Raw genomic sequence first — 22,633 nt, 5'->3', positions numbered from 1 at the left:
TTGGACCCAGGCTCGAGCTTGTAAATAAACCCTCGTGTAGATAAACCGTCGTGTCTTTGCATCGGTGTCGGCTCCTCGGTGGTTTCCCGGATTCGCAATCTTGGGCACAACATGCATAACGTCCTTACCCTTGTTTACTTTGCTTTTCCTGGTAACCTCCCATAACTGACTCTCCACCCCCAATATCTGCTTTTGTCTTTGGCTAAAGATGGTATTAAGGTGGTATCTTTGGCCATTCAGGAAGTTACTCACTTTTCCTGGGTCTTCTCAGTTATACGTGTTACCGAACTTTTGTTTGGTTTTCTCCCGTTAATCTGTCTCAGGTCAATTTGATTCTTGGACCAGCTAGAGAAACTTTGAAGGGTAGAGAAAAAAAATCTTTCCTCCCCAACAGTCTTACAAATGGAGATGTCTCTCTTAAATGTAAATATTTCTTACAAAAGGGTAACTTCTACTTGGTTTTCAGAGCTTCCACTGTGTTTGCAGTTTCTTAAAAATAACCAGCTTAAAATAATCAGTATTCCAAGAGGCACATCTTGGGGTGGCAAAATTTGCTATCTTACAAATACGATAATTACTGCAAATATATATATACATTTTTTTACTTCAAGTAGTTTTCTAGTGTTTTTATAAATTGCTGCAATTAAACAGTGATTTTGAGTTAGAATTTTTTTTTTCCATTGGTAGATTTCCATTGTGAGTCAACATGCAGTGATGATGATTCTGGTTGTGGATAAGGAAAACTTCTGCACATGTATGAAATCTTAAAGCCCTCTGGGAGATAATTCATACCTAGCTCCCAACTGGTGATTTTGTAACGGAACTAATCCGAGTCTTCTCCTTGGTGAGTTACAGGTAGAGTACACCAGGTGGAGTTGTCACAAAGGAAACTTTATTTGCAGCAAATAAGGAGGTCACAGAGAATAACTCCCAAAGCCAGGACTCCCTGAGCAGGGACAAGTGGGTTCTTTTTATTTAGGGTTAGGATGAATATGCAGAAAGGGAAGTTTTGTCATCATATGTAGACAGGCATAAGGCTGCACAGGCTTACTTAGGAAACATGCCAATATATGTAGTCTATGTTATATTAATGAAGTTTGTGCTCCTCTGTGGGGTGGAGACTTTAACATTATAATGGAGCAGAGGTAACTGTTAGCTGTCAGTGGGAAGGGGGTCTGGGCCTGCTCTCAGAGCCAGAACATGCATAAACTGGCTGGGGTCCTGGGCTCATTATCTCAGGTAAAGAGTTGAGGGCCTTACTTTTGATACAACTTTGGGAGTTTTACCATTGATATTGTCTCTGTTATGGTTAGGCTTTTTCCTGGCCTGGTAATGGCTGTTAAGTTTTCCCATTCTCTTTGTTCCCTTAAAACCTTTAACTACTAAGGTTTTTGCATTTCTTTGTAATTCTGACACCTCCTAGAAAGTTCTGGGAGAAGTGCATAAATCTGGGAAGTAGGGCAAAGATCAGAAAAATACCTGGACGCCTAAAACCACTTCTCTTGTGTCATGAAAGCTAAGTCTCCTCTTTCTTTTTCTGGGGACCCATAACTCTTTCTGCTTACAATTCTAGAGCAAGCAATATAAATTTTCTATTACATTGCTCTTCAGACCGAGTTTGCTTGTTTGTATCAAGAGCTTACAGAACAGTTTTCAGTGTACTATTTTAAAAATAGTCTCGGCAGAATTTCCAGCACAGTGTGGTGGTTCAGAGTCTGGGCTTTGGAGCCCAGGGAGTGTACTACAGCTCCATATCCCACCAGCAAGTTACTTCAATTTTTTTTTGAGCCTCAATGTTCTCATTTATAAAATGAGAAGTCCTACCTCAAAGAATATTACAAAGTAAATGTGTCATAAAATGTAAATGTAAAATGCAGGGAATAAATAATAATTATTATCAAATAACTGATAACATAATCTTAGAAACCAGTCTAAGGAAATATTATATATATTGGGGCACCGGGATGGCTCAGTCAGTTAAGTGTTCGACTCTTGATTTTGGCTCAGGTCATGATCTCAGGGTTGTGAGATTGAGCCCCACTTCAGCTGTGCACTGGGTGTGGAGCCTGCTTGAGATTCTTTCTACCTTTCCCTCTGCTCCACCCCAACTCATGCTCAGGAGCACACAGGTGCTCTCTCTCTCTCTCAAATAAATTAATAAATGAAATCTTGGGTAAAAAAGAGAAATATATATAGAACAAATCTTTGGCGTGGAATAATTCTTCATACTATTTATAGGATTCAAAAAGTTTTAAACAATCTAAGTGTTTAACACTAGGTATGCTTTAAAAATTAGAAGATATCCAAGTTTATGGAGTATTTTTGTTCACTTGCACTTCAGCAAGAAGTGCTTTTAATGCTTTTAGGGTGTGAATATTAAGTAGGTCACTTTAATGACTTACTGTAAGCCCTCAAATGGCAAATAAACATGTTATTTCCCAATTGTGTTGAGTTTTTGAAGAGAAAACATTGCATTTCATGTAATTTGCACAGAGCCTACACCTTTGCCTTCCTGTTTTAGCTGCTGCTTTGCAATCTCTTTTGACTGGTGCCTGCAGTTACTTGTCCTTGTGGATGATCCCTGCATAGCCATCTCTCCCCATCTATTCCTGGATTGAACTGCCAGCATGGTGGCACTGACCCACTCTTGACCTCTAACATCCTTTGAGACTCTCTCCCTTACCGTGCTTAGAGTTCATAGCCCCTGCTCTTGATCTCTGTTATTGGTGCGTTTGCACCATTTACCAGGCTGGCTCTCTGCTCAGCTGTACCAAGACAGGGGACTGTCATGATCTACAGCGCTCATCTTCCCTGCTGACCTGCTGGAAAATCCCTGCCCTTCTTGTGGCTTCTTCTAAATTTTACATGTGGAGGTTTGAGGAGTGTTAATTGGAAAGCTTGTCAGACTCCTAGAGATCCATTCTTGCCATTGAGCCACACAGCTGCTCCATCACTGAGTGCACTAGGTGTTGAGGAGCTTATTCATCACCTGTCTGCCCAAGCCCTGTTGGTGATTCTTCCCCAGATTCCATTCTCTTTTCTTATGACTTTGTTTTCCCTTTCAGGTCGTCTGTTGCCCCTCCCCCTAACCTGGCTTACAACACGACTCATCCCATCTATCAGCTATGCTGTTATATATTTGAATTTACTGAATGTTTGAACTTCTCAGTTGTGAACCAGGTGTGAATTATTCCCAAAGGGTTCCTGGATCCAGATTCTATGAGCATAGGGAACTTTGTCTAACTCCATGAGCAAGTGATTCCTCAGTTTTGATCAAGTAGAAATCCTTGCTTAGGTCATAATGCAAAATTTAAAGAGCAGGGGAAAGATTATAAATAAGAGATAATCCTAACTGTTAGAAACAAACTTCCTGGCATGAGAATCACTAGAATAAAAAATCAAAATGTCTATAATGTTAATACTTAGATGACATGATGAAAGATTTTTCTTTTAATTCTCTAAATTTCTACCACACATTCTGTTGCTTTTTAAATAGAAAAATGACACAATCTAAGAAATTGTTTTAAAGAAATAACCCAGAGGCTAACATCAAATTTATTTATAGGACAGTCGAACTTTAATTTTCTTTTGTGACTTTATCTTGCAATAAGGAGACAGGAGTTTCTTTGGTTGGTGCTAGAAACACTTGTAATAATGTCAAGCCCTTTAACACAGCTTTATTTTGCTTTGTATAGCTCTTTGTTTTCTTATCTTTTTCTGTACTGGTATCTGTGTCTGCATGTATGTATGTTGTTTATCTATCATCTACCTATCTATCTATGTATGTATCTATGTATCTATCATCTATCTATCATCATCTGTCATCTATCTAATCTATCATCTCCATTTTCATATCTATAGCACATATTGTTAGTGCCCTTCCCCCTCCTGGCATTCCCCTTCCCCACAGGCCAATTCTTAGGTTTCCAGCTGCCAACATCTGTAAGTCTTTGCCTGAAGGCTCTTTTGGAGACTGGAGCCTGCAAATATGACACCTTGGAAGTTACTAGAATTATAATGCACCTCCCTCCTCAGCAGCCCTCAACCATGACAGGAATTGATGATTAAATACTTCCCACAACCTTGCCCCATGGGGATGGTGGACATTTTCTTTTTTTTTTTTTTTTAATTTTTAAAAATATTTTATTTATTTATTCATGAGAGACAGAGAGAGAGAGGCAGAGACACAGGCAGAGGGAGAAGCAAGCTCTATGCAGGGAGCCGACGTGGGACTCAATCCCGGGACACTAGGATCATGGCCTGGGCTGAAGGCAGGCACTAAACCGCTGGGCCACCCAGACATCCCCAATGGTGGACATTTTGAGGCATGCTCTCCACTCCCAGAGTTCCAGAATGAGTCCCATGGTGGTAACCTGCCTGGTAATATACTCTTTATCGGCTGCATATCATTTACTGCCTTGCCTCCCCACATTCCTATTGGTGCTTCCAAGGATCACTTCCCCAGTACACAACTTTCATTCAAATCCTCCTCTCAGGGTCTGTTTCTGGGGAAACCCATCCTAATAAGATATTCACATTCATACCCATTTCCTGCAGTTCATAAGAAAATGCCTTATAGGTTATAGCTGATTCCAAGCTAATCCTGAGCTCAAAATGTGGCAAGGCTCCTAACAAAATTAGCATAATCTTAGGCAGCAATATTAGAATAATGGTTAAAGTGAATAAAGTATTCATGCAGTATTATGTCTAGTTCTGGAGACAAAAATTTTTAAAGGATATTCAAAATTGGGATATCACCATGGACTGATTGGGAGTTTAGGAACCTTATAACAACAACAAAAACAAAACAAAACAAAACAAACAAAAACAGTTAAAGGAAGTGAAGCTATTTGGCTTGGAGAATGAACTACTAACAAATGGCATAATCACTCTTCAAGTGACTGAAGGGAAGTCATGTGCACAGTCTACTAAATTTATTAAATTTCTTTCCAGAGGGCAGATCTCTGATAGGGCAAAAGTGACAGAAAAGTTTTAGTTCTGGAAAACAAAAGCTTTTCTAATGATTAGAGCTTTCTTTTATCAAATGCAAGATCCCAGTCCCTGGAAATATTTCAGCAGAGGGCAAAAATCACCTGAATCCATCCCATTCCTTAAAGTAAACCTGGGTCACACATGTTAGCCTCTGTGATTCTCACCGAAAGCTCATTTCAGTGGCCAGGATTCTGTCTTTGGAATTCCTTCAGCCTCTCGTCCTGCTACATGCCTTGCTGCTTCCACCCCCTTGTTTTCCTGGCCTTGCAATACCCTCATTCTGAATTTGTGTCTTAGCTCTGTTAAGCATCATGGATTAACAATGTCACTTTGGATATTGCTTTCCCAGTATCTGGATCTCTCTGCTCTCTTTTTGTGTGACTGCAGGCCATTCCACCTGTGTTACTCCAGTCGGAAGTGACCCCTTACCTACTCCTTTCTGACACAAGAAGAGAAACAGGACACAGAGAAATAGAGTCCTAAATGAAATGATAGCTTACTTTTTTATTTTTATTTGTTTCTTTTATTTGGGAGAAAGAGAGAGAGAGAGAGAGAGAGAGAGAGAGAATGAGCTGGGGGAGGGGCAGGGGAATAGGGAGAGAATCTCCAGCATGCGATATCCTTGCTGAGCATGGAGCCAACTCAGGGCTCGATCTCACAAACCTGAGATCAGGACCTGAGCCAAAACCAAGAGTCAGACACTTAACCCACTGAGCCACCCAGGGACCTCCGGAGATAGCTTATTTTAAATGACTTCTAAATTTACCTCCAACTCAATAATTCTATGATTATTTTCCCGTTCAGTTTTTCTTATCCTCATTCTTAAGTTGTCGTTTCCTCCTCCTCCTCCTCCTTCTTTTTCTCCTATTAACTTATAAGCCTTGCTTCTCAAGTTACCATGAAAGAATCAAGCCAGTTTTTGTTCAATAGTGTCATAATCAACTCCCTAAACTAGCCTCTCCTTTTCTCCCATGTCCCTTCAAGTCTTGGTGACTAGTTTTGGCTTCCACTTTGTTTAAAGATATGTACTTCTGTGAGAAAGGAACCTCCAGCCCTTGCTTTCTCTATGGATACACTATTTGCCCTCACTTCAGTGGGGGTCCCACTTCAGCAGTCTGTGTGGTACTGGCAGTTCTCCTGCAGAGGACGCTGTTTCCCACACCTATTATCACTTTGCCAGACCCCTGGCTGGGCTCAGTGGACACTGAGTATTGCTGTGCTCTTCTGCAAGAAAGGCAGACCGGCTGCCCAGTGGGACAGCTCTTTTTGATGCCAAAAGGAGAGCTTGTTTTTCATGGTGAAAACATGTGTTGTTCCAGTTGGCAGAGTTAGGATCAGTAGGTGGAAATACAGAGCTCTGGACCCCATAAGGCTCTTGGAATAAATCTTCAAAGAATTAAGCTAGGAAAACTACATGGTGTTACAACACTTACTTCCTTTTTTCGACATTTACTGAGTATCTGCTTTGCCCTGAAGTCTCACAAATTAGAAAGGAAAAAAAAAATGGATCACAAACAAAAAGGAACTTAGAATCTATTAAGGGAAAGAGACATGCAAACTATAATATAGTCAGGGTATGAATAAAATGCTTTGAGAATACAAAAGGAGGAGCAGCTCCTACATACTCTCCTGAGTTCTGGAGAGGAACATGAATTCACAGGCTCTGTGCCAGCTTAGGATAGAGCTTGAATCCCTTATGGGCCACTTGCTAGCTGAGAGACTCTGGGCAAGTTATTTCAATACTCTAAAATATCCATGGAGCAGAAGTACCCAGAAGATTAAATCAGAATGAATGTAAAGAATCTAGCAAAATATCTGGCTCAGAGTAAGCTGATGAACCTGTTGCTTCCCTTCTCTTTGATTCCTTTTCAGGAAAGTCTCTGTAGAAATTATTGGGGGCAGTTACTCACACATCGTTTGCAGTATCCAGATCCCAGACTCAGCTGCTTGAAATGTCTTCCTTATGGTGAAGCTTCTGGACCCTCCAAGTGCCCAGTGACCTACTGGACAACCTGAGGGTATCTTTGGACTACACATCTGAAACATTTTCATTTTTCTTCTTCTTCTTTTGTTTCTCATTCTCTCTCTTCTGACTTTTCTCTCTCAGACATCAAGCTCCCATTTCATTTATCATTCTATTTTCTGGACGTAGTGAAGGAACCCCCTGGTGTCTCAAACCCTGATTCTGGAAATTCCTTCAATATCAGCCTTCCTGTATACAGCTTGCTCCTATCATCTAAACAAATCACAATCTCATGGATGTGATCCTTGTACCATCATTGTTCTCCTCTCCAATGATACTGGATGGATGCTTTACTTTGTGGGTTCCTTATGGCAAAAGATATGAATAACAGGTTTCCTTATTTGGAAGACCAGTGAAGTCCCCATTGAAATATAAGGGAACAAAACTTGAAATGTAAGGGAATAGAGAAGGAGGATGTCAACAAAGTAAGACACTAGGTTCCTCTAGAGTATGAGTCTTGTAGGGCACTAATAAAACAAAGAGGCAGCCTTCAGACGCCTCTGTCTCCAGAGCTCTGCTGGAGATCCAGGAGTTTGTCAAGCCTCATACATTTTCTCAAAATAGATGAAAGGCAGTGTCTGCCATAGCACTGAATATTCAAATTCTAGATTTAATTTAATTTTATTTAATTTAATTTTATTTTATTTTATTTTTAGATTTAATTTTAATTTAGAGTTTCAAGTACGATCTTTCTCAGAGTCAAAATGTGCTCTACCTTGTCACCTACCTGGCCTGTAGATTTTGTGTAATATTCTCCAACTTTGATCTAAAAGACATGTGAGCAAAATCAAACCACTGTAATTGTTCTTTGTACCAGTCTATTTCTCTTATTGTAACTCTGGCAAAGCATGGAGAAGGAATACACATATTTAATAAATAGAAAATATTTATTATACAGCATTATCAAGATTATCTGACAAAAGGCAGTAACAAGCCAAAGGAAAACACTTTTACAAGAAGCTAAACAACCTGTATAAGCACATACATTAAGGTGAAGAGTATCTGCCCTTTTGGTATAGGGTATGTATGTGTACATTTCCAATTTTGAACAATTATGCTATAAGAGCTAATACTGTATTATATTCAGGAAAACTTTTAATCATGATGATATTAGGCATTCAGAGAAATAATGTGTTTGGTGTTGAATGTGTTCACCAAATGTCTCGGACTAAAACCTCAGAACAAACTGACATCTTATATTATCTGAATAGTAGAGCAGTTTTCCTGATCTATTCTTACTTTAAAAAAAAAAAATCTGAATGCACAAGTCTTGTGATATCAAGGACATATGTTAGTGGCATTAAGATAAAAAACATGTTTCACAAATAATAGATAGTAGGCTTTTACTTGCTAGTTTGCCAATAAGCAGACCGTCTATTAAGTCCTGGAACCATCTATGTTCCTCATTCTGCTCCATTACCGTGAAAACATGGAGCTGAAATTCCTGTTTCAGTCATGAGGTCTTTCTACCACAGGTGTTACAAATAATTTTTTAAAGGAAAGGCAGTCCATTCTTGATATGGAACCGACTAAACTTGGCAGTAGAATATGGGAAGGCATAAGAAACACGAGCCTCAAACTTTGGAGCTGATGTTAAATTTTGAACAAATGATGCAGTGGGTATTTAAAGACTCTAAGATGATTTTTGGCTGAGAAATTAGCTTCCACATGAAGGAAGCATATTAAAATATGACTGCACATAAGGCATAAACAGATATTTAAAGGGGTAAGCTTCATTCCACAAATAATAGAAGAGATCAAAACAGCAAGAAAAATTGCTTTTATTGGGTGTAAAAAGGAGAACAAAAATGAAACAACTGGGTTACACATACGTGGATATTACACACAGCAAATAACAAAAGCATAAAGAAAAGTGATGACAGTGAAAATAGAGGAATAAAAGTACATAGAAATAACAATGAAAAGAAAGTAAGAAGTGATGAATAGATAATTTGAGAAATTATTATCAGACATAGAGGCTAGTATACGCTGTAAGCACTGAAAGCTCAAGTCGCTGTGGAAAATCCTTTTTAAAAAAATCTAAAATGACCTAAAATAATCTCATTATTGTCATTTTAATCTCATGTTTTAATAATGATGTGTGAAAATTTATAAAATGTACCTCTTTATTGTTACCCACAGTTTTTTAATGAATTTTTAATATGATAAATTTTCAAGCCATTTCATTAATTACATGTTCCACATCATAAAATATCTGAAAAATAAGTTCCCTCTTAGAAGAGGAAGGACCATCTGAGCATCGTATGAAAACCATTGGACCACAGCACTCAAACCTTCAAAAGCTTCTGTAGATATTGGTGACAATATATAAAACATTATTTGAACATAAAAATATCTATACTCTATTGGAAAGACAACCTTCTAGTTGCAGTTCCACTGACATTACATTGCACACATTTTATCATCACATGTATACAAGGACACAGAAACACATTTACGCACTAGTTACAGGGACTTTGATGACAGGAGGAAAGAATTATTTGTCATTGAACCAGTAATAGTTGCTATGAGTACACCATTAAGTTGGCAGATGGATTCGTTTCTGTAGTACATAGGAGAAACAATGGCACCAGATACACATACAGCATCTTAGAAGTTCAACTGGTAATATTATTTGCTACAGTAAATGTAATGTAACAATTTTGCCACATGGTGTGTTCTCTTTAATTGAAGGGCAGAGAAGAGCCCCCTTGGCACAAACACAAGATAATCCACAAAACATCTTCTGCCACTCTCAAAATTACCTCTTGTTCTACTTCTTTCCGAAATCACCAATCAGCGAGTATCAAATATGGTACCTAATTTGTGCTGATTGTGTTCACCGCCTCACCCTTCCATGGTGTCCTGCTTCTCACTCCATCCTCCCTTAGCACTCCCGACGAAGCACTTTTTGGTGATGCTTTAGCTCTGATTCCTGTTTTCCTAAATAGAGAGAAATCACAGAGCAGCAGGGTGTCCATACCGTTTCTTTCCAAGTGTGACAAGCCTGGCTCTGGATCAGGTGCAATGGGTGAAGAGAAGCCCCTGTTTGGGCCAGTTCCCGAAGCTCTCGAAGACCATTAAGGAAAAGGGGTAGAGAAAAATGAGCTGCCGTAGCATGGGTGGTTGCACACCTGCCCCTCCTTCACCCACCTGCTGTCTGGCTCCATCACACGAGGACTACCATGACTACCATGATGTCAACTACTGATTCACCCGGCGGGTCCACCTGGACTGGCTCTTTTCAAGCTGGCCAAGTGTGTGTGGGCACGTATATCTATGCACAATTGTCCAACAAAGGAGATGATGTCTGTTGATTTATTTGTTTGTTTGTTTATTAATTTATGCGGTGAAGGTTGTATGCTATATGGGATTGTGCTTTGTCAGAATTCCCTTTCTTCCCAGAGAAGGCTTTTGAATAATTCAAGAATCGGGATCCTCGCCTGGTTCATCGTTGGCTCCCAGAGCACAGTTCCCTCTGGCCTTCCCTAAGGCAGCAGCGTCGCTCCCTTTCCCGCTGACTTCGCCTCCTCTCCCTCCTCCTCCTCCTCCTCCTCCTCCTCCTCCTGCTCCTCCTCCTCCTCCTCCTCCTCCTAGCAGCTGCCCACACACCTCCGGAGGTGCCGGTGCTCCCTGGATTCTCTTGCTTTTCCACGTGGACACCTCCTTCCTACAAGGTGGAAGAGCTTTGCTTATAGTCCCTCAGAATGACCGAGGCGTAGGTCACGTTGGGAGGGGTGCAGAGCACCGACTCGGACACGGGGGAGCTGGGCACCGAGCTGCCCGAGGCCACCGAGTCGCGGAAGGGCGACGGTGGCGTCAGGGCGGGCGAATCCTCGGGCGCCGGCTTGCCGGCCGCCTGCAGCTCGTCGTCGTCCTCCTCCAGCTCGTCCTCCTCCGTGTTCCCCTCCCGCTCGTACAGGTACTCCTGGAGGAGCTTAAACCTCTCGCTGTCGTCCTCGTCCTCGTCCTCCGCCGGCGGGGAGGCGGGCTCCGGCCCGAAGGTGCTCAGCTGCAGCGGGAGCATCTGCAGGTGCTGCGGGGGCGCCGGGGGCGGGTACAGCGGGCGCACCCCGTTCCCCGGGCCCCCGGGCACCGCCAGCACCGCGTTGAAATCCGGGATCCCGGTGCTGAAATTGTTGACCACTCCCTGCAGCTGGTCCATCAGGGATTTCTGCGGTTGCGGTGGCTGCTGGAGGGGAGGGGGCAAGCCCTTGGGGATGGCCGGGTCTGCCAGGAAGAGGGGGGTCTCGTCTGTGGTCAGGTGGGGTGGCAGAGGCGGGGTGCTCACAGCCGTTGGCACGCGGCGGTGCACCACCATGGAAGGGCTGCTGGGAGGGCTGAAGCCGACGGGCTGGGCATCCTCCTCCTCCACGTTGTAAAGGGTTTTGGTGCTGGTATCGGAAAAAGTCAGGCTCTTGCCGGAGCCCTGGTAACTTTTAGTGAGGGGCTTGATGACGGCCGTTTGGTTGCAGGCCGTCTCATTGGTCTTCACGTGCACAGAGAGGCGGTGCCACATGTGCTGTCCCTTGGGCACCTGTCTTCCACCTGGTTCAGACCATGACACAGACTTGCCATTAGAACTATGAATAAAATAGAGATGGATTTATTTGCAGATATATCATGCACACAGGAGAAAACACCTATAAATGATACGCAATCGCAGCTCAATACAATTTGATCCCCACCCCCACCCCAACCACCCACCCCCCGGCGGGTGACTGTATGCCTGGCCTCCATACCCTTAACCTCCCCTTGTTAAAGGTCAAATGCCAAAAGCTGCGGTGACCGCAGCTTGCCTCTGTAGCTGCGGTCAGGGATTTCATCAACCCCAAGACAAAGCAGAACACTTCGACCCTGAGGAAGTCGGAGGGGAGAAAAGCCAGCCTGTGGCAGAAGCAGCTAGTTTCTTTTAGGTCTGAGATTTCACAAAGTTATCACACACACACATACCCACGCATACACCTAAGGTAATCCCAACGCTGCCACTCAGTGCAAGCCTTTGAAAGATTCCAAAATGGATGGAGGAAACGAATAAGAAATAAAACTATAGTTACACGTGGACAACAGAACATAATGACCATAGCTCTTGCCTCCCTTTCTTCTTAGTCCCTGGAACAAAGTAAAACCCACGTATTAAGCCACTCTCATTGTCCTGTGAGGTTATAAAATATATCCTCTCAGTCACCCTTTCTGATAGGCAGGTATCTCCTGGTACCAGAGCAGCAGGGTCAGACACATGGCACCTGTACAGAAGAGAAAAAAGCAGATGACAGAAATCCCAGACCCATGTTCCACTTATGGGTGTCATAACTTATGCTTTCCTTTCTATTTCAACACACTATTCCCGACACACACAATGGATCACAATTCACATAAAGGCCCTGATTCAGAGCAGCTAGTCTGGGATTTCCCCACTGGGGACTTTTAACTAGGTGTGTTTGGAAAGACAGAGAACCAGGAAGCCCAGCAAAATGTAGATGCTCAGACCCTGGTTTAGTCCTTCAACAATGCGATGAAATTAAGATTCAGAGAAAGCAGAAGTTACAGAGACAAAGACCCCTCCCTGGTCTTTTCCTCATAGAGCTTTGGAGAAGAAAAATGTTAGGGTACCAGCAGCCCTCCCACTTTATACACTTTCATCTTCATGGGACCATCAAAAAACCAATCAAATAGAAGAAGGAGGAGGAGAAGAAGAGGAAGAAGGAGAGGAGGAGGAGAGAAAGAAGGAGAAGAGGAGGAGAAAGAGAAGAAGGAGAAGGTGGAGGAAGAAAAGAGATGTACTGTGTATATCATTCAAATTCTATTCTGTATGTTATAATAACTCTGGTCTTACTTTTGGACTTTTAGCTTTCTTTCTGTATAACTTTTAGCAGATGGTGGTACCTTACCATAGTATACTATTAATAACAGCAGTGTTAATACTTACATCAGGAAATAGTTTTTCTTGTGTGTATGTGGTTCTTTTTTTTTTTTTTTGAGTTTGCTTTTTCACTGTATCCATGAAAACAACAGAAAAAGTAGCACAATGTTAACACATTTTTGACAGTAAAAGGAATAGGGATAAGGAACATTTTTTTTTCTTAGGTGGATGTGTGAAATAGACTATTCTGTATCATGGTCTTTTGTTTGGAAAAATGTAGGAAATGATCAATAGTTAATATAATGGTTCATTAAATCATTTTGAAAATACAAGAACGAATACTTCAAAAATTATATGTGTGGCATTTATGATGACAGTAATGTTTTGACATTTTATATATTATAATCTTGAAAAATGAAGTGAGTCAAATAAGTACAGAGTCTTGCAGAAATTCTGATATCTATTATAGAAAATTCTGGATATAAGAGTCCTAAACTAGATATAAACTTAAAATTTTGCTCATTATTTGGGAAAAGGTGGTTCCTCTATCTATCTTATAATTTCTATACATATATATATATCATAGAATGTATAGCATATATATATATGTGTGTATATATATATATTTGAGAGAGAGTGTGTGTGCAAGCAGAGGGAGAGGGAGAATCTTGAGCAGACTCCCCACTGAGCACAGAGCCCAACACTAGGGTTGGGGGGCTTGATCTCACAACCCTGAGATCACCACCTGAGCCGAAACCAGGAGTCGGATGCTCAGCTGACTGAGCCACCCAGGGGCCCCATATATGCTATATTTTTAGTTGCTTAAGAAAAGTCTCATCTCCAAAATACTATATGAAAATTGATACTTCTTTGAAATATATGCTTAATATATTCCCTGAGAATGTGGAAGTACTTGTAAATGCAGAATTACTGACTTTTCAGTTTCCACATTGTTAGACAACCTTTCTTCTGAGTTGAGTCAACAAAGAACAGATAATTGGTGTTCCCAGCATGAACGGATAGTCAACAAGCCAGCAACCAAGACCACAATCCACTGTTCCTCTTCTGAGTTTGAAACTCTAGGTAAGCTCACCTCCCACTTCCTTCTTTCTCAATTTCCTCCACTCTCTACTCTACTTTCACACCCTCTTTATACATTCATTATGACTCTTCCAGAAAGTATAAAACCACTGATTTGCCTCTTGCCTTGCCTTTTAAATATGTTTTAGTGTACCATCCAACCTCAATGATTTGCATCCCATTTTTAAAAAAAGATTTTATTTGAGAGAGACAGTGAGTGGGAAGAAGGGCAAAGGAGGAGGGAGAGAGACAAGCAGACTCCGCCCTGAGCAAGGAGCCCAACTCGGAGCTAGATCCCAGCACCCTGAAATTGTGATCTAAGTGGAAATCAGGAATCAGATGCTCAACAGACCTAGCCATCCAGGAGCCTTTTATTTGCATCACTTTTAATTACAGTGGAAACATCTTTTCCTTTTCCTAATGCCGTCCTCTCAATGCTTATTTTTTAAAAAATCATTAAACTAAAAAGATGCCTTGTGTCTTTATTTAGTTGTGTGTGTGTGTGCGTATGTGTGTGTATTTAAGAAATAAGTCCCTTGAAAGCTAGTCTACACCTTACTTAACCATCAGGCTTACATATCCCAACAAAACATTGCTCCATTCTCCATTTATGCTGGCAAAAAGGCATCCTTGTATTCCTGGGACTGACTTCACTTACTTACTCATTCACTCACCCACATGGGCTGTTTTCCTCCACTCCCCAGGGTCTTACATGGGCCTCTTTTTAAAATCATGTGCTTCCTTATGTTAATGATATTATTAATCATCTTACATGTAGGTAAAAATCACCACTTGGTTCTGTTTTAATCCAATACCATTTTTGTTTTTGTAACGGGAGATTTTTATACTGGCCATCAAAATTTGCAGCTTTCCTTCCCCTCAGAGTCTTGCTCTAGATTTGCTGTAAAGTACTGTTTAATTAGGAAACAGTTCTAATGTCCCAGGGCATTTGTCAGATTAAGAAAATTAGATTAACCTCTTTTTTCCAAGGACAAAATAAATTGCTTCCTAAAAACCAGAGATAGTGAAGGAAATGTATCATCTAATAGAAGCTGCAGCACGGAGTGCAAACTTTAGTCCTGAATTTGTTGTTTCCAACGTATGGTCCATATACAACTTGAATGGTCCGTGAATCTATGCATGCCGTAAGCTGTGTTTTGGGGCTGGATCAGTGTTATGTCTTGATAGATTAAACACTGCTATTTTCAATGCATATAAATGATATCATGATAAAATGTGCTGCTGGACACAAGGGTAGCTAAATTCTGAGAAGCTTTTTTGTGTTTTGTGGTCAAGCGGCTACTGAAAAAAATGTACAATTACTATCATGGATTTGAGTGAAAGTTTAATAAGCATTTTGGTGTGAAAAGGGATTACCCTACTTGAAAAGGCTGGGAACCTACTGCTATGATATTAAGAAGAGAAAAATGTATAAAATATTGCAAATTATCAAAATTCAGTATTATTATGAAATAAGTCTTCTATTTAATACCAGACTTTATTTTTTTAAAGATTTATTTATTTATTCATGAGAGACAGAGAGAGAGGGGCAGAGGGAGAATCAGGCTCCATGCAGGGAGACGTGGTACTGGATCCCGGGTCTCCAGGATCACGCCCTGGGCCGAAGGTGGCACCAAACCGCTGGGCCACTGGGGCTGCCCAATACCAGACTTTAATATCTTCTGTTTCAAGCCACCAATTTCTTCTATTATTTAATTTTACTCGATTTCCTAAATAGAAGTCTTAGGCAAAGAACCTGATCTGGAAACATCATACAATTGCTGCAAAATACCCCATGTTCCTGCTCTCACTTCAGAAGACAGACATCGGGCCTAAAACAATCTCATATTTGAAGATCAAATGCAGTAGCATTTGGCATGAATTCCTCAGGTGGCTAAATATATTTATCGACACAGAAGTTTTTGGAGGAAATGGCTGTTAGGCTGGAGAGGAACCAGGATGTAGAGGGTGATCTATACTGGGAGTGTGCAGAGCCAAGCAGGCCTGGGGCTGCCGTGCCAGCTATGACAGGCTTGGGATCTTGCTTTGGTTTTTCTCTCATTAGATAAGTATAACAATCCCCCCAAACAGAAAACCCAATATTTACAGCACTTTAGAGAATAGTTCGAAGTGGGTGGTGTAAACAGATTAGTATATCTTTGACATTAGGAGTGATCTTGTCTGTTTTATTTGTTTCAGTAAGTACTAGTTACATCTGCAGGGTACACTGCTCTCTGCTCCAGAGAGGTCTAAAATGGGAATAACAGTGGGTGGGTGTTTGAGATCAGGAGGGAAGCATCCTGCACAAGCTGCCTGAGGGGGAAGCTTACACAGCACCTGTCTCCCTTATGTCCAATTCAAGTCTTTGCCACGAGGCTTAATAGCTTCACGACAGACATAAGGATGGCATCCAGAGAGCCCACAGACAAGGCAAGACCTTTGCTTAAGGAGAGGAGACTCACTCCTTGAAACCTGAAGAGATTAGCATTTGTTTTCTCTGAAAGTGAAAGTGGAAACAGGAAATGCCATTGAGTCACAGCATGGAGAGAATGGTTTACCAAATCCAGAAAATAAACCAAAGCTACAGACTTGTGGGCAGTTTTGCTGCGGCCTTGCAGCCACGGTGGGGACACAAGGCCTTTCAAAAAAGTCTGGTACTGCCCCAACTGAGACACCCAGAAAGGAATGCCAGACACGTGCTGCCCAAAGGCCTCGCCTCTTCCTGCTTCAGGGAGCCGGTAGCAGAAGGAAGTCTGAGTAGTGATTCTTGTAGAATCACAGGCACAGGAACTATTTGAAGCCCGATGAGTCAGACTCTTGTTTTCTCAGGCAACGCCAAGTTAGTCTTCAGTACAAAGGACTTCCACTGATGCCAGTTACACTTTTGAAAGCTTTCCAGAAAAACCTGCATATTCAGTATACAATCTCTGGGAGCCTATGGGAACATACTTAAAATTCCTCACCTTCTTGACTCATCACTACTAAGGTGGACCATCTCTGAATGTTAGTGGAGACAAACGCTTCTCGACTACACGGTAACTTGGTAGCTTCTGTGGGTATCAGTCTTAAATAGCACTGTGAATTTTCTCTCCTCCGATTCTAACATCATAAGCTGGTCAGAGAACCACTTGGCTTGCTGAAATTTACAATAGCTCAAAATCTAAATATACAGCCCTCCTTTTAAGACCTTTAGAGGAATCACATTGTATATGTTAAAGTTATCGGATAATAAAAGACAACACAAAGGAAATCGGTTTGCCTTTATTGAGCTTTCTGCTTTCTTCGGTGAATCAATCAAGAAAAAGATCCACAGATAAAATGAGCTCACCAAAGCCAGAAAAGTAGGGAATGCTCCATAAATTTTGCCTAGGCTTAGGATCTACTGTCTTGAGAAAACTGACAAGTCTGTTGCAAACCAATGAGTAGAATTTTGATGGTCACTAAACTTTTTCCAAGTACATTTTATGTGGCCATTGGTTCAACTTAATCATGATTACTGGCTAAGGAAAGAAATTCTCATGCCAAAGTTTATTGAAGACTTCATGTTGGTATAGGAGTGTTGTTTTAGCAGAGGTATACCAGCTGTAATTATATTCTTCCAGGAAGTATAAGATGAGTCTAGATTCCATTCGCTCTGAAGGAACTTCAAGTCTAGCATTACTGTATCTTCTATGCTCCACGCTACCAGACCTGCGCTTTTAATAGCAAGTCATTCAGTGTTCCTCAGCTCTAACCTGGAGTCCTCACTGTTCTGGGAAACACAGGGCAGTTGCATTGCTCTGCTGGGATTTTTCCTCAGAGGCAGGATGGATCTAGCCATACCATAACGGTCCAGTAGGCAGCTTTATCTCCATCACTAGTCCTTTGCCTCCATTGTTCACAACAGCTGTGGGAACTGAAAGTCATAGAGAGAACATATCTTTTCTGTTGTTGTTTGTTGAGGGACGACCAAGGCTAAAAATAGCCAGTCTCTTCTCAATCTTTTCCTGATCCTTTATAGTCTCCTGAAAGAAAGCTTCAATAGATCCTATTCTGAGAATTCTTAACAACCAACTTACTAGCTTTGCTGATTGTTGCATTTCTTTCATCACCTACCATGAATATACCCACTTTTGAGTCTTTGCTTTTGCTTTTAGGCACTCACCTTTAAGTCATGAAATGTTAGGTGACTCTCCTCCCTTTCTGGCCCTGCTGTCATGGCAGGGCAAGCACATCTACTATTCCCATCAATCCCTTTTGACAGGCAGCCAGCAGTTGTCATAATCAGGATCTCCTTGCTGTGCCCTTGGTCACACTCAACCCCATGCTGCAAGTAATGCTCAATGCCTCTTGACTTGGGAAAATTATAGAGAATGCATCCAAGCAAACTAGAGTCGCTTTGGATGTGCAGGGGCCTCCTGACCAGCATCTGAAACATACTGGCATGGCTATATTTTTCCCTCAAAGAATCAGTATGATTTGAGACCACGCTCTCTTCGTTTGGGCTTCTTAAGGGAATATCAGAACATAGACTTCCCAATGCACTCCACTGAGTGAAGAAAAGAGACACCACAGCCTCAAACACTGGCCACCACAGCCTCAAACACTGGCCTCCACAGCCAGGTTCAGTACCAAACATTTGAACAAATTGGGCTCTTCTCTCTGAAGAGCTATTCGAACCACAGACACCTTATTGGTGGGCTCCCTCCTGCTGCAGGAATGTGTACCTTTGACTCTCCCAGGAGTTTGAAGGGCTGTAAAGGAACAGCTGAAAATGACCACAGACTCCATGCACAATGAATTGAACATGGTCTATGTTCTTTTGTTAACTTAAAAAGGCACTGTCAAGATCTAAAGGTCAAAAATTGGACCAAACATGCACCATTTTTATCAGACGGCAAAAATCTGATAAAAACGCTCAAAATTCTGGGGAAATAACAGCATTTCCTTTTTTATAAAATTCTCTTTTCGTGGGACTCACAAAACTTTTGTTCTGTGCTCCCCAGGGTGTGGGAGGTGCCCAGCAGAGGCTCACGTCAGCGCCCACCCCCTCAAAGTGACATCATGGGACTCTCCATAAGTTCATGTTATGGCTTTTACTTTAGTGCAGACAGTTATCATTTCAAACATTTGTGCAACAGCAAAAAGGCAAAAAAAAAAAAAAAAGAAAAAGAAAAAAAAAGAAAAAAGAAAAGAAAAAAAAAAAAGAAAAGCAAAGAAAGAGCTCTGTTTGCCAAGGAAAAGCTGACAAATTTATGAAGGGGGGAAATTCACTTTCAAGCTTGTGAGTGGGAGTCACAAACAAAAGTGAATCTCCAGAATCAGAAAAAGTGTTGCGTCTTGCATTGAAACTTAAAAAAAGCAAAAAGACTAACAACTTGACAGTGCCCTTTTAAGAACGATGGACAATCAAATTAAGGCAGTCGTGCAAACCATGGCACGTAAATGGTTCCTCATTCTTGATGGCATGCACCACATCTGTTTCCATGTTAGAAAGTGGAAAAACCCAGGAGAGAGAAAGCAAGGGGCAAACCACTACATTTTCCATGCAGCTTTTCTTACACATTCACTGCAGTGTGGGGGTTTTCAAAGTTGCACATGTGCCGACGGACATTGGCTGGTGGGCGAGAATTCTGGCTGCCTCTTCCTGAAGATTGAAAAGAAAAAGACACCCAGTGAGTGAGTGGTTATACACGTGTACAGATATAGTGATCACACCACTCAGGTGGTGCCTGGGTCTGGGCCAGAGCCTAGCCTGGCTCCTCAGCCTTTCTCCATGTCATCTCCACCCCCATGTGTCTTCCTTGCACTGGCTGGCTATTTCTTACTGCCAGGCTCATTTCTGAAAGCCACATCAGTGGAGTGCATTCTTTCTTCTACCTTATGGGACCATCTCTTTCCAAGTGGCAGATGCTTTTTCTGCCATGTGTCTTTCTGTCCAAAATCAGCTCTTTCCCTCCACTCTTGACATCTCCCTTTCTTCCTGATGGCAATGGGCTCCACCTCCACTCACACTGATGCAGGCTGAATCTTCCCACTCACCACCCTTCTCTTAAAGGATGTTCATGGATTTATGTCTTACACTGTGAATTTTAATTGCATTGCTAATTTTCCTTCATATTATGTTTCACTTCCTATCAAGTCACATTTATCTCTTGACCCTCCCAAGATGGAATATATCTGACAGTGCAGAGAGGGGGAGTGGCAAGAGACTGGAGGGATCTGCCACTTGGGGAGAAGTCATCTCGTTCCTTGGTTAGAGGTCTCCTTATACAGCACATAGGATGATATGGGGAAAACAGCATTGATTGGTCATGGCAAGGCTAACGGGGTAGCCATGGGCAGTTGGCCTTTTACCATCCTCTGTTGAAGTGAGGATTCCCATGAGTTAGGCAGCACTTTAGAAGGTAGTGGAGTAAAGCCATCTTGTTATCATTCCACATAAGATGGCTGCCAATCACAGAAAAGAATTTCAGGAACAAGATGCTAAGGTGAACCATCAGCAAGTACTGTGGGTGGTATGGATGAGATTGGTTGAATTGGAGAAAATATCAATATTAAGGAACTCTCAGTGATGAAGTCTCCTAAAGGGGTCCCTAAAAACTCACAAATACTCTCTATGTATCAGCATCGGCTACCTACCCCAAGATCCTGGTGCCAATTATCCAGTGTTAATCAGAAGAGGATTATAACAGCTGCAGGCAAGACAAAACCTTTTGCTGTATTTCCTATCTCTTTTTCCCCCCATTAAAGCAGACAGAGGAAGGGAAACAGAAGAGGAAAGAGCCAGAGACATTGCAGGAGCAGACTATGCCCTTTCCCATTCCACATCTTCTAGACTGAGGCCTGGCACATGCTAGGAAAGAGAGATGTAAATTTGAGGTTTGAGACAAAAATACACTGGAATAGCTTTTCAATACCTGAAATCAAGGAATCTGATCTGAATGTAGAAGGTGAGGAAAAAGTCAAAGGTGAAAGAGAAAAAATAAAATTAATCAATATTTGCATTTCTGCCAGGTGTGGGACATTCAATAAACCATTTTCAAAGTACATGATCTACCCAGAATAATTTGAAATCCCTGCCCAGAGATAAAAACTTGAAACACCTTGGTGTAACTTTGTTACTATTGCAATAATCTATTTATTTAAAAAAATAGACAAAGAGACAACGTTCGCTATTAAACTTGCTGAAGTATTATGTCCCTGACATTCAATATGCCCACCTGAAATCACAAAAATCATGTCAACAATGGAAGTCAGGAAGTAGATGACCAGGGATAGAAGTATGATATTGGAGTATATAAATGAAACTATCAGTAAGAAAGAACATTTAACCTACAAAATAATAAAACAACTTCATTTCTCAGGAAGGAAGGCAGAAAAATAGACTTAAAGCATTTGGCTACATGCTAAACTGCCTGTGTCCCTTGAATCTCCTAGTTAATTCTACCTGTAGATAGTGTCTACGTGTGGCCTGGCCCAATGGTACTGGGAAGCCAGGACCCCACCCAGGCTGGCTTCAGGCCCCTGTGTCTAATACAGAGGTACAGTGTGTCCCTCATCAGAAGGGCCTGCACTTGGGATTTAGTGGTTGATATTCACCATTTTGGAATCTGTAATCATTGTATCACTTAATTTGTGTTTTGTAAGTGATGTTTGATGGGGAAATGGAGCATGCACTTAGGGGCTTGGAACCTCAGCTTACCCCTAGGGTCCTGCCTTCCTGACTTCACTAGTGCCCCCTGGGACTCAACGAGTCTTCACTCTCTGACCCTGCCCAGGGATCACTCTCCACTCTCCACCACTGGCAGGGCTCTCTGGGCATGAGTACAGGGAGATCAAATCAGGGTCAAGTGCATGTGCTGCTGCATAACACCTCAAGGAGGTGATTGGCCGTCCCCTCCTTGGATTAGCAGGCACCACAGGGGTGAGCCTCTCACTCATCCTCCATGCAGTCACTTTTTAGTCCACTTTCTAGTCCACTTTCTAGTCCTTGGATGTCACCAGTCTGCCAAGGGCCAGGGTAGGAGAGAGGTGAGAAGGAGAGATGCTCGGTTCAATTTCCTTGTAGTGTCTGCCCAGTGACTAGACTGGTGGGAGGAGGACTTGGCAGCCTGAGGGCTGCACCTGCATGGAGTCAGAGAACTGGGGCTTTGGCACCTGGCCGGCTATATACGTGCCCCCCAAGTAACCTCCCCCCACCCCTGCCCTGCACTAAATGGCAAATCAAAAAACATAAGGACAGGTTGAGAGAGAGACCACAGGAGAAAAGAAAAGACTTTATATTATAGTCTGTTTAACATTTCCCTCTGTGTTTTCAGCCAGGGGCCTCATGTTTTCTTTTTGCACTGGGCCGTGCAAATGATGCAGCTGGTCTTGTCTGCTGGGTATATGTATGATGATAAAAGTACAGAGAAACATTTTGGCAGCTCAGAGACTTGGCGTGCTGACATTAGCATAGGTGCAGAGTGTGACATGCCTGGACCATATAGCATGTCTATCTCCTGGGGACTGGGATGGGGGCTCCGTGGCCTGTGTCACTGACTTGGAATTACAGTTCTGGGGTTCCTTCAGGGGTGGCAACCACATTGACAGCCAAACTCCACACAGTAACTCCCAGTATCCCAAAGCCACCTTAATTCACTATTGTTTGAAATAGTTGAAAAATTATAGCATTTCCTTAATAGTGTCATTTC

The 22,633-nt window shown here is 42.0% G+C and overlaps 1 protein-coding gene across 7 annotated transcripts in view; it reads right to left on the bottom strand.

Annotated features, from left to right (window-relative positions):
- Nucleotides 1–7,883: 7,883 nt before the first annotated feature.
- Nucleotides 7,884–22,633, bottom strand: part of GRM1 (glutamate metabotropic receptor 1) — a 395,756-nt gene continuing 381,006 nt past the window's right edge. For 3 of the 7 annotated variants that reach the window (XM_077896175.1, XM_077896184.1, XM_077896194.1), the window contains one exon: nucleotides 7,884–11,598. In XM_077896175.1, coding sequence (XP_077752301.1) covers nucleotides 10,686–11,598 — 913 coding nt within the window. In that variant the 3' untranslated portion in view covers nucleotides 7,884–10,685. Of the gene's footprint in view, nucleotides 11,599–17,204; nucleotides 17,854–19,499; nucleotides 19,585–22,633 lie in introns of those variants that run through there. The other 4 variants (XM_077896227.1, XM_077896211.1, XM_077896218.1 and 1 more) reach the window with 4 other exon arrangements.

This window comes from Canis aureus, chromosome 1 (assembly GCF_053574225.1).
Source record: "Canis aureus isolate CA01 chromosome 1, VMU_Caureus_v.1.0, whole genome shotgun sequence".
Classification (NCBI taxonomy): domain Eukaryota; kingdom Metazoa; phylum Chordata; class Mammalia; order Carnivora; family Canidae; genus Canis; species Canis aureus.
Note: the sequence above shows the minus strand (reverse complement) of the source record. Positions and strands in the feature narration are given on the sequence as shown.